The 13,302-nt window shown below is 45.2% G+C and overlaps 1 protein-coding gene and 1 long non-coding RNA gene across 2 annotated transcripts in view; both read left to right on the plus strand.

Annotated features, from left to right (window-relative positions):
• The window catches only part of LOC133115033 (EVI5-like protein), a gene marked incomplete at its 5' end in the record, with an annotated part of 38,085 nt that extends 27,982 nt beyond the window's left edge, over positions 1-10,103 (plus strand). The window contains 5 exons of the mRNA XM_061224743.1: positions 7,356-7,696; positions 8,073-8,275; positions 8,801-8,935; positions 9,058-9,223; positions 9,720-10,103. Of these exons, the coding sequence (XP_061080727.1) occupies positions 7,356-7,696; positions 8,073-8,275; positions 8,801-8,935; positions 9,058-9,223; positions 9,720-9,916 (1,042 nt within the window). The remainder of the gene's footprint in view (positions 1-7,355; positions 7,697-8,072; positions 8,276-8,800; positions 8,936-9,057; positions 9,224-9,719) is intronic.
• LOC133113934 (uncharacterized) lies at positions 3,676-7,690 on the plus strand. Its single transcript, XR_009705517.1, has 3 exons — positions 3,676-3,969; positions 4,164-4,248; positions 7,315-7,690. It is a non-coding gene; the product is annotated as an uncharacterized LOC133113934 (long non-coding RNA).
• Positions 10,104-13,302: the final 3,199 nt, after the last annotated feature.

Below are 13,302 nucleotides of genomic sequence, written 5' to 3' on the forward strand. Positions count from 1 at the left end.
TTCTGAGGTCAGGCCGCAGACTGCAGGAAGAATATGGACCAAGTTACGTCACCCACTGGCTGTCCATGGGCTCGGGAAGTGACTTTTACCAGCGCCGCCATTTTGTACAATTTTGGTGCCAGAGACGGCTCCTCCGCGAAGCGTGTGAGAGTGACGTAATCTGTCCCCGATTCGTCCACAAAGTATCGCTGTATCATCCGAATGGCGCGATAACTTCAAGAAACTCGGCACATGGGGAGACATTAGATAAAAGCGATTGTGATTACAGTTTCATGTAGGGAAAGAATTCTTTTTTTTATTTTTCAGATTTTTTCCCTTTTTTCTCCCAATTTGGTAGCCAATTGTACCCCGTCGAATTCAATTAGAGCTAGTTTTAGATACACCGCCCACACCCCGTCCCTCGGCGGCCCTACGGAGAGCGACACGCCTTCTTCAAGCCGTCTCGCCACATGCTGGTAGCCGTGATTCGGAGGCGCCCGAGGTGCTTTTTGTGCGGCGATCTACTAACCCTGCCAAGTCCCTCCCCCTGGAGCAGCGAGCCAATTACGCTGCTCCACGTGAGCCGGCCAAACTTGGCTTTTGGCAGGACCGAGAAGTAGGGAAAGAATTCCACTATTCTCACCGCAATTGTACCGTTGGCTTCACATTGAAAGCGGGTCTGAACGACCTACACTGGAGCCAACCGCACTGTCTCTGAACATATCCAGGAAACGAGCATCACAAGATGAGCTGGGTTTTAGCCTCTTGGGTCAGACAGGTCCGGAGCGCTGGAAACTGATTATGACATCATAATGGATCAATTAAATTATCAGTATCGTTTTCATCATTGCACGAATTTCCCCCACTGGGGATCAATAAAGGAATATCTATCTATCTATCTATCTATTACAGAAACTGCTACTGATATTGATTGATTGGAATCCATGAGATAACCTGAACTTTGTCCATTCTTTCACAGTTTTACAATGTGACGTCTGAAGTGCAACAGTGATGATAATTACTGTCGATTAAGACGGTGATTACGCATCGAGAGAATGATGACAGAAAATAAACATTTACATTAAAAATCTCAGAAACTGTGTCTTTCTCTGGGGGTCTCTCGTTTGATGCGTGACCTGTGATCATGTGGTTTGTGTGTGTAGGTACGCGCTGTACCAGAACATCGTGTGTGGTTGTAGTCGCCCCGGTATGGTAACGGCGGGGCTGTGATCTAGGAGGGTATTTCACAAAGGAAGATTACAGAGTTAGCCGGAGAACTGCGCCGAGTACAATCCAGAACAGCTCTTTTCAGGCGTCCAGTTTTAGGAGGGCTCTGGGTTTTACTCAACGCAGCAATCCTGCTTGATGAAATACACCGCAGATATGTCAGCGTTCTGGTACGAGATGTTTAAATCCAGGGTTCCGGTGTTCGACTAATGTATATTAGTACGTCACGTTACATTGCAGGCATTTAGCAGAAGCCCTTATCCTGAGCGACATACAGTGAAGTGCATTTTACAGAGTGCATGCAGACTGGGGACTGCGTGTGTCACTGTGTAGCACCTCAACGCCCACTCTGAGAGAGAATATCACTGATGCAGATGTGGTCACCTCACCCACCAAAATCTCACCAAAAATCTCACCCACCATCACTCTCCCATTACATCACTGATTACAGTGCATCCTTTCTTCGGTGTCTCTCCTCCTGACTCATCTCTCTGTCTCGCTCTTTACGCCCCGCTCACTTTCCCTCTGACAAGTCTCCTCACACGTCCTTAATTAACGTCGACCATATTGCTGAATTTGGCACCACACGGTGCGGCCTGCGAGTACGGGGTCAGTGACACATTCTCTGCGGTTTCCGCTCTGTACCCCTGCAAGCAAACAAGAAATAAAACAACAGACTTTCCAGTTTTAGATTTTAGGGTTTTTTTACATCCATTTCATTGCAGTCCAATGACTCAGTTAGTTATCTTTCAAAGGAGAGCGGGGACAAAGGGTCTGTTTGTCATCGCCGATGCCCAGTTGCGTCACTGAAATAACCGACGGAAACATGGCGTTTGGCGTTCTTACCGCGTGAAAAAAAACCACCAAACATTCTGAGGTCGCTTCAAGGTCAGAGCAAACCTCGATAAAAGTCGAAAAGTCGATATTATGTTGATCGGTGGGGCAGAATTTAGCTTTTTTTTCCGAATTAGGTTCAGAAAGTGCAAAACACTGGCAGAGTGGTGGCATCATGGCTCCATGTTGAACAGCCTGGTTGCTGTGATGACAGTTGACAAATTGTTTGGAGGGGGAAGGAACATGGAACAAGGGAAAAGATTTATATTGCAGCTAAATATCCAAATGCCAAATGGTACAACACTGATAGTTCCAGAGCTTTGGAATATGTGGTTCTATAGCTGTTTGGGAGGCTATTTATCAGCACAACACTGTGAATAAATTATTAATTAATTATTATTATTATTATTATTATTATTATTATTATTATTATCATTATTATTATACGAACACTTGCATTTAAGTAGTACATACAATGCCCTCAAAAATAGTTCACACCATTTATAAAATGAGCAATGGTTGCATAAAATAAAAAAACACAGATACTGAGCTATACTGTATGCTCAAAAAACAAACAAAAAAATTATATGATTTTATTATATTGCTACTACCATTATGATACTATTGCACAGGAAAATACATTAAGATAACTATATATATATATATTCCATTGTTATGCAAGACCGGATTAATTATTTTAAATGAAATGTGATAACTATAAATCTACATAACTATAACGTAAATGTTACATTACGTTATAAATCTACGTTACACAAAATACAAGTTCATCTCAATCCCAGGGTAACATTACTTCCCAAGGTTCTGTGGATAAAAACGAGCTCATAAACACACGTAAAATCCCTGTGGCGTCCGTCACCACGGGGAAAGGCAAAGAATTCTTGCCCGGTACAGAGAGAAAGAAAACTATGATAGAGATAGACAGACCACGGTTGTATGCACGTTGGGAACAAATAGGAACATATGGTGTAAAATTAACTGAATATTCCATTGCTGACCTAACAACCACGACTGGTAATTGAAATCAGTTCCAGTTCCAGTTGAAAAAGGTAAAAGTAAATTCTGTAGATTTAGAGTAGCCTATTCTATATTTATAAATATCAAGGGAGCAAATAGTTTGGGAGGGCATCTTCTGATGGCCTGGCTATTCTAGATAAAATGGGTACGTAATCTTAGAATCTGTGAACAGAAAGGAACAATTCTATCGGTGTGGTCCGATTTCACAGTAATTTATATATTATTACTAGTCAATTCACCAGCGATATGTTTTTTTAAAGCACACACCGTTACACGGCGATCGGGTTTTTAAGTTTGAAGAAGAATATAGCCCTACCAAGTGTATATTTTTGTAGAGGCGTAGTGCTTAATGATAACCGTGAACACACCTTCCGCATCGTAGGCTACATATATTCAGGCCGTCCGGTCTGCACGTTTCAATTTGTGGCAATTAATGCGCGTCATTGACAAAATTATTATAATTTTCCAATTCCAGTCGGCCTACCCTCGTAGCACGCGCAGTTGGATTGGGCTTCGTGGAAAGGAAGCCGGTTGTGGTCTGCTCGCATGCTATAAGGTGCAGTGCGCGCCTTCCAGCTTCACGTCGCGTGGTCCCACGCCCAGGCGAGCTCTCCACTTCTCCACGACTTGCCGCTAATTTGAAACTAACCTACGAAAAACGCGCAGGTGATCGTGCGTTATTCTTCGAGAAAACTGTCGACAAAGCTGATCGAAGAGATCAGAGAAAAAGTTTGGGAAACCTCAAAACTCAGAAAATGAATGATGCTCAATCAAAACACACTGTTATTTAGCTAAATTACTTTACTTTAGCTTTGCTTTCTTTTAATTTTACTAGGTTTACATGTAGCCCACACCTTAATGCCTTCGTGAAAGTAGCCTAACTAATATTACTTGGTAAGTATTGTCATTTTGCAACCACAACTTAATTTCCTCATTTATATTTAGAATTTTAATATGTTATACTCCTTGTAGCCAATGCTGATCAAATCAGCATTTATTGTATGGTATTTTAATGGAATAAAAGCTCACACAGTTGGACGAGTTGCAGTTAGTTTTGATGGCTAAATATTTTTTTCCTTTCATCTCAGCAGCCGACCGGGAGATTTCTGCAAGAGCGCACCGAAAGCCACCAAACCACGATTTATTTATTTATTTTAAACTTTGGCCAAAGTGGTGAGTAAAATGTGTTTGATGCAATTCGCAATCATTTCAGAAGTGCGATTTGTTTGATCCACCGCCGTATCTGTCAAGATTGTATTGAATTATTGAGAAACCGTGGACTACTTTACTGATTATTGAGAAACAGTACAACTTCGTTATACTAGGCTTAAAAAAAAATAATTGTTTAAACATATACACAGTTGTTTATACATATACATTGCAAAAAGATATATCTCTGTTGTTGCAACATGAAGAATGTCAACAGCAATGATCGATTAGTTCATTAAAAATAAAAAAATAAAAAATAAAAACAGGTTCGAAGGATTTGTATACAGTACTCGCCTAAACAAAATAAGTGCACGTCACCAGCATTTGTAATATTTCTAATATCGGTTGGAAATTGTCGTTAAAGCTCGTAATGAGAATAACTTATATTTTAATCAGTTAGTGACAGCATAAATATTGAGTTTCTTAATCACCAGTTATTTCTTAACGACAATTGGACGGATAACTGTAAAACACTCTCCAGTTGTTGTATTCGGTATTTGGCCGGCGCGTGCTGGCGAGGGGGGGTCTACTCTCGGCGTACTCTTTTCTCACCCCGAGCATGCACCTGCCCCTCAAAAGGTCTCTCGACAGCCTTGAAATTTGGCATGTTATATCCATTTTAATCATAGATGCTGACTATTCTGGCGGTTTGGTGGGCTGCGCTGGTATAGCGGTTTTGAAGTAGCCTCGCGCGTGACGCATACGAGACCGCCGAGGTCACCAACTGTTCCCACAGAACACTGAACGTCCCCAGAACCGTTTCCATAGCTAGAAGAAGCTATCTAAAGAGAGGTGAAGGCATTTCATGAAGGCGGTGTAATTCAATTGGACAAACTATAAATCAGATGGATAAGCATAAAATAAAATAACATTAAAGACCTACCAAGGAAACGGCAGGATTTTAACCGCGTTGGTAATAGCTGGACACCTTTGCCATGACACTGATGTTCACAATGTTCTAGTAGTTCAGGCAATACAAATCTGTCATTTTTACTCAGTTTTAAATATTGCTGCCTTTGTTTGGGCACGTTGCCGAAATCCCGCCCAGCTTTTTTATAGAAAGGCGCGTTATCTACAGGTGCGCTCCGGTGTTGAAACGGTCTCGACTGCAGCTGTGCCGGGGGGGAAAAAACGGTCGCAAACCGTGCGCACAGCTCACCGTATTCAGCGATGAAGAAATCCGACTCACAATGCGTGTTGAGGAACACAAACATACTGCGCTGCGTTCGCTACACTCAAAATACATCACAAACTTCACGACAGGAAAGGGTGGAAGTCCTGAATTTTCTAATTTGCACAATTCTTAAGCCGGGAGGTAGAAATAATTAGCGAATGGCTGAGTTCTTGGGTGGGAGAAACTCATGGCACGACGTCTACTTTGTGACCTCTGCACTTTCCACCTTGTCCCCGAAGTCTTGGACAAAACGTTCTGTGATACGTCCACCAAGAAAGAAAAAATCTTCACACGTTTGCAACAGAAAAGTCACAACTTTGACACAAAATGTGTTGAAATTAACACAAAAGTAGTGACACCAAAAATTAGTTGTATATGAACATTTATCATAATACCACGTAACAAATATATGTTAGTTGTTAAAAATATTATATATATATATATATATATATATATATATATATATATATATGTTAGTAATAAAAAAGTAGTTTCATTTTTTATTAATGCATTTGTCATATGAATTCATTATTTCATATTAACAACTAGTTAATGCCATGACGCTTATTGTGAAGTGTGACACAAATATCTGCTTGTAGGTCAAGGGTCATGACATCAATTGACCTTGATTTAAAGGGCATCGGCACATTTTCAATTTCATCCTTTCATGTGGTTTGCAATGGCGCTGACAAATATGAAAGGATTCATTCCATTTTAAATGCCTGGAATATCCTAAAAGAAGCAAAAAAAAATAAAAATTCTAAAATAACGATTATGATGAAGTCTTCCACAGGCTGCGTTTCATAAGATAACAAGAGGGTGGGTTTATTGACATTTAATACACACATGCAGGACAACTGAGCAATGAACTCATGAATCTAAATATGACTCATCATGCTAATGTACAGTATATATATTTATACAATAGCAAACCATGGGATGGACTTATAATTAGTTAAGCATCAACAAATACATTAACTGACTTTTTCATTCCAATATGAATTGGCAATAACTAATGTAGTTGTTAACATGAACGAAAAATGTATTTGCAACACCATTCATTCATGTTAACAGAGCTGTACAGACAACAAGCTATTAATGAGAAGTTTAACTACATGAGTTCAAGCCAATTCACGGAGCCTTATTGTGCAGTGTGAACAGATTGTGAGCACGTTCTGACCAGTTCTGACGTTCTGAGCATGTTGACTGTCACTGTACAGGGCAGGCAGTAACTGGCACGTTGAAAATGAATTAAACATGCTGGATTTTTCTGGAATGAAATGGAGAACTGTACGGAGGCAAGACTATGCTTCATTCACAGCATAATTGTTTGTTTCGGAACACACTAGAAGCGGCCCATTCAGAGTACCTCGGCATTTCCGGACACACCGATTACGAAGCCGAGTTTCCTTGAGGTTTAAAAGCTTTCAAAACACTATCGTCAGTCTGCTGTTTTCAGTCAATTTTGTTTCTTAATTCCCCCCGGAGTGTGTTTTATATCAATTTACAGTACAATCAATGTCTTGATAACTGCACACCAAACAGGGCACTGCCATTGACAATTACAGTTTTTTTACAATTAGAAGCTAATCTCAAATTAGTGTTTTTAAAATGAATCCGATGCATTAAATCGAAGCTCTGTTGGCGACCACGCTCTGGCTGGTGTAATAAATCTGGTTGACGAAATAATGAATCAGGTTCAATAAATCTAAGCAATAAATAAATCAGTCTGGATTCAATCAAGGCAGTGTTAGTCTCTTGCTCGTCTCTTAGGTCCTGGTAGCATGTGTACATTGACGTGTGTATGATGTGCACATCAGGGTTATTATATCTAAAGAAGCGCTTGTGTTTCACAGATTTATTCAGGCTAAGCCGGTTTTGCCTCTCGCCGGGGTAGATTTCCCAGCATGCCTCGCTCCTTCCTGGTCAAGAGTAAAAGGGGCGGGGCTCACACGTCGCGCACCGCAGGGGACAGCAGCCTCTCTGGCTCCGCCCAATCACAGAGGCCCTTCCTGTCACCACGGCGATGTTCACTCCGGAGCCCCGCCCCTGAAGTTAACAGCCCCACCTACACTGCCAACCCCGCGGAAGGCGTTACAGAGACAACGGTTACCGGAACAACAGTTGCCAGGACAGCGGTTACCAGGACAACGGTCGCCCCATCCACAGCACAGTTGAGCCCTGGACTGCCCTCACCCTTCAGTCCCCCGCACGTTAACCAGTGCACACACTGGCCAGGTAAACACCCACATCCCCGCACGCGTCCCCTGTGCCTTTAACCCGATGGTCTAACCCCCCCAGGCAGATGGACCGTACAGGCTCCTGTTCAGCCTTACAGGATGCTGTACACAGTGCACGAGATCCTTGATTGCATTAGCTGCAGAGGCACTGTGGTGAGCAAGAGCAGCACCATCATTTAAGCTCCGTCACCCAGAGTGGTATTTTCCAACACGTTCTATCCGTTGACACAGCCTGATATTTACGACAGTGCAGCGCAAGAGAACAATATCAATGCAATCTCTTGCTATGACCTAGGTTCTGTAGACACTGCTGCCCTTAAACTAGGAGAATAAAGGGTACATAAGGGACCTGTCTGTGCCCCCCTGCCCCGCAGACCGCCCCTGGCCGACGGGCTGCCCAGCAGACGCGCCCTGGCCCCCGCCCCGCTGGGCTGTGCTGTGCGCGGGGAACCCAGAGAGGCAGCGCGAGCTGGAGGAGTTCCTGCACGGCCTCCTGAGCCGCAGGCAGAGGGCGCCAGAGAGCAGCGAGCCCGTCAGCCATCAGCTCAGTCCCGCAGAGTGCCCCCAGTGCGAGAGAGTGAGTACTACAGCAAACTGTCTATATATGCACACCCGCATGCGCACGCACACACGCGCATGCGCGCACACACACACACACACACACACACACACACACACACAGACACACACACACGCACACGGACGCACGCACGCACGACTATTTAGAGCATTTCCAGTTGCATTACATCCCTCCATTGGTAAACCATTTGTCATTTTGCTTTATCGTTTTTTTAAGGCGATCCGGGGTGTACGTTGATATCCGTTGGGTGTTGGCTGCACATTACATTACACTATTTAGTAGAAGCTTTTATCCAGAGCGATGTACACACGCGAGTGCACACACACACACGACTGCCTTGTGACTGCCTTCTCTCCTGTGTTAACACACACACACACACACACACACACACACACACACACACACACACACACACACACACACACACACACACACACACACACACACACACACACACACACACACACACACACACACACACACACACACACACACACACACACGGTTTCTCTCTTCTCTCAGGTGTTCTCACCTGTGCCCTGCCTGGAGACTTGCTCACAGAGGTCACATGTCAGCAGACGCCCTGTCCCACTGGTCACGTACAGCGACCAATCATACGTGTTCAGGCCGGATCTGGGTCTGCACTGCAAGATGAAGGTACGGTTAAAAGGCAGCCATCCCTGCATTGTGTGTTGGTGGGAGATAAAAATCAGAGGGATGCTGAGGAAAACACTGACCCCCCCGCCCATGCCCCTCCACGCCCCTCCTGCCTGTTACAGGAGCGTATTTTCATCTGCAAGGTGTGCGGAAAGACCTTTAAACGCTCCTCCACCCTCGCCACCCACCTGCTCATCCACTCAAACACCAGGCCCTACCCCTGCCAGTACTGCGGCAAGAGGTTCCACCAGAAGTCTGACATGAAGAAGCACACCTTCGTGCACACAGGTGAGCACGCACCTGTACACACACACACACACACACATATATACACACACATACACACACACACAGACACATATATACACAAGCATACGCACACATATATACACACACTCAAACACATGTACACACTCACACTCACACTCACACATATATACACACACACACACACACACACACACACACACACACACACACACACGCACCAGCGTACACATGTAACTATCACAACTGATCATTTGAGAGCAATCAAGTTCTAGAACAGCGATTTAGAATGTTGAAAAAGTATTCCAAAAACAACTCTTCACAGGGTTGATCAAATCATTTCTTCACTTATGTCACCGTGCCAGAGAAACAAAAATCAATTACAAGTATTGATGACAATGAATTCCAGCATCCAGCTGATCAATTTATCACCCACACACACACAGGCACTTGCAGACACACACACACACACACACACACAACACCCTGACAGACGTTGTGCCCCTTGGTGACACAGGAGAGAAGCCCCACGTGTGCAAGGTCTGCGGAAAAGCCTTCAGCCAGAGCTCAAACCTCATCACACACACCCGCAAACACAGCGGGTACCGGCCCTTCACCTGCCCCCGCTGCCAGGGTGGCTTCCTGCGCAGAGTGGACCTGCGGCGCCACCTAGAGTTGGAGTGTGGGAACAGCGCCCTCTTCAGCCAGAGCTGAGCCCAGATATCTGCCCTGTGGGAACAGCGCCCTCTACAGCCAGAGCCCAGATATCTGCCCTGTGGGACAGCGCCCTCTACAGCCAGAGCTGAGCCCAGATATCTACCCTGTGGGACAGAGCCCTCTACAGCTAGAGCTGAGCCCAGATATCTGCCCTGTGGGACAGCGCCCTCTACAGCCAGAGCCCAGATATCTGCCCTGGGGAACAGCGCCCTCTACAGCCAGAGCCCAGATATCTGCCCTGGGGAACAGCGCCCTCTACAGCCAGAGCCCAGATATCTGCCCTGTGGGAACAGCGCCCTCTACAGCCAGAGCCCAGATATCTACCCTGTGGGACAGAGCCCTCTACAGCTAGAGCTGAGCCCAGATATCTGCCCTGTGGGACAGCGCCCTCTACAGCTAGAGCTGAGCCCAGATATCTGCCCTGTGGGACAGCGCCCTCCACAGCCAGAGCCCAGATATTACATCCCTTTTATACATAGCCCCCACCCCATTTCAGGGGACCGAAAGTAATTGGACAGTTGGCTTGTCAGCAGTTTATGATTAGTCAGGTGTATTTAGTGCAGGTGATTGCGTTTGGAGTCTGTTATTGGTGTTTATCAACACGAGTTGTGCCAATGACAGTCAAGTGAAGTCATTATACTATCAAACACAAATTCAGAACTCCACTTCTAACCCCCGGAAACTGTTCTCTATTTTCTCCTCTCTCCTCAACACACCGCCTCCTCCACCTCAGTCCTCCTTCGCTGCTGATGACTGCTGATTTTTTTTGATGAGAAGGTCACAGTCATCCGCAGATCTTTTACAACTCTGTGCCCTTCCCCCCCTCTAGGCCCATCCCTTCCTTTTCCACTTTCTCCCCCCTTACAGACTCTGATGTTTCTTAACTCCTGCTCTCCCACCGCCCTACAACCTGTGCCCTTGACCCTATCCCCTCTTCTCTTCTCCAGACTATCACCCCTGACATTCTCCCATTTGTCACCTCCCTTGTTAACTCCTCCCTGTCTTCTGGCTGTTTTCTAGCATCCTCTTGGCACCTCCCCCTCTCCGAACTTCCACTTCACGACTATGGTCTGTTCTGGAACTCCCCGTTGAGGTCAGAACTGTAGAATCTCTTCCCACCTTCAAGCGCAAACTGAAGACGCACTTCTTCAAGCTGCATCTCTCCCCGTCCCTCCCCACCTCCCTGTAAACCTTAATTGTTGTCCTTCTGTGATTTACTTTTTTGTGTATCAGTATTTTTAGTTTGGCTAGGTAAGCAGTGTTTGGCTCCCTCCTAGCCGGTCTCCCAGCGTGTGCCATCAAGCCCCTCCAGCTGGTCCAGAATGCTGCAGCCCACCTGATCACCAGTCAGCCCAGGTCAGCTCATGTCACCCCACTTCTCATTGGCCTCCACTGGCTTCCTATTGCCGCACGCATCGGTCTCAAGGCCCTAGTGTTGGCATTTCAGGCTGCTAAGGGGACAGCCCCACCTTACATACAATCCTTGATCACTCCCTACTCCCCAGCTAGACCACTCCAGTCTGCCAGCTCTGGTCGCCTTATGGTTCCCTCTCTATGTGCACCTGGCGGTCGAGCTGCACGTTTACGCCTGTTTTCCGTTCTGGTTCCTCAGTGGTGGAATGACTTGCCTACCACTGTCAGGACAGCAGAATCCCTCCCCCTATTTCGACGCAGACTCAAAACCCACCTTTTCAAACTCTACCTTAGTCCTCCCTCCTGATTTCCCCTGCCCCTCCTTTCTGATATCCCTAAACTTGTCTAACCCCCCCCCCCCCCCCAAAAAAATGATGACGACTATGTTTAGAACAGCATTCCATGTGTATTTTCCTAGTTCTGGATGTGATGCTTTGACTTGTGGAAGAACCTATGCACTTGTAAGTCGCTTTGGATTAAAAGCGTCTGCCAAATGACAAAAATGTAAATGTAAAATGTAAATGTAGTTAAGGGGTTTGGTCATACTTCTGCGTTTTGTTTGTTTTTCTGTTAAAAAAAAAAAAAAGAAAAAAAAAAAAAGGAAAAACATTTGGCCCTGGTCCTTATCTTTGTTGTACCGGGTAGCAGTTGAAATTGTACTTCCCTCTAGGGTCTTTCAGCGCACTTATCCCTGGTTATGGGTATGCACTTTGTTGTACGTCGCTCTGGATAAGAGCATCTGCCAAATGCCGTTAATGTAATGTAATGTAATTATGAGGCTGAGAAATAATAATGCAGAGACTAAACAGCCATACCAAAAATCACCAGTCCAGAACATCAGTAATGCTCAGCAACTGCAAAGGGGCTGGCAGGACTCTACCATTGATGGCGGAAAGATTCTCACCACAATGAAGGGGGAAAAACCACAAATGCCTGTCAGAAATACTCTTCAGGAAGCAGGTGTGGATGAGTCTGTGACTACTCTCTGCAGAAGACTTCACAAGCAGATCTACAGATGCTACACAGCAAGAAGCAAACCCCACATTTTTAACAGCAAAAAAAAAAAAAAAAGAGAAAGAATGCAGGTTGGCTTGAGTATGGTCATTACAGTGATTTAACCTGCTGTACAAATGCCAAGTAATTACAGACACTTTCATTTCATATGTGCAGAATGCTCAACGTAATATCAGGAATATGTAATCTCAATAACAGGAGGCAATATGGACACATTCAGTTTTTAATATTGTGCTTATTGCTGGTTTAAAAATAAATTCAAAACAATAAAAAATATTTTTTCGGGCCTTTTTTTGTGTTCTTTATTATCGTTTTTATATCAACTTGCTTTTAAAATGTATTTTAAATGTGCAGCTATGTTTGGATATGCTGGACTTGGAGAGAGGTGTGCTGAAATGACATGAACAGTGGTTCTGACAGGACGTGAAGATGGACAGCTTACAGACTAAAAGTAGTGAGGAAGTGGAAGGGACTTAAGGCAGCCTGTAGCCTGGTGGCTAAGGTACATGACTGGGGCAGCCTGTAGCCTGGTGGCTAAGGTACATGACTGGGACAGCCTGTAGCCTAGGGGCTAAGGTACATGACTGGGACAGCCTGTAGCCTAGTGGCTAAGGTACATGATTGGGGCAGCCTGTAGCCTAGTGGCTAAGGTACATGACTGGGGCAGCCTGTAGCCTGGTGGGTAAGGTACATGATTGGGGCAGCCTGTAGCCTAGTGGCTAAGGTACATGACTGGGGCAGCCTGTAGCCTAGGGGCTAAGGTACATGACTGGGGCAGCCTGTAGCCTAGTGGCTAAGGTACATGACTGGGGCAGCCTGTAGCCTCGTGGCTAAGGTACATGACTGGGGCAGCCTGTAGCCTAGGGGCTAAGGTACATGACTGGGGCAGCCTGTAGCCTAGTGGCTAAGGTACATGACTGGAGCAGCCTGTAGCCTAGGGGCTAAGGTACATGACT

Source organism: Conger conger, chromosome 16 (genome assembly GCF_963514075.1).
Source record: "Conger conger chromosome 16, fConCon1.1, whole genome shotgun sequence".
Classification (NCBI taxonomy): domain Eukaryota; kingdom Metazoa; phylum Chordata; class Actinopteri; order Anguilliformes; family Congridae; genus Conger; species Conger conger.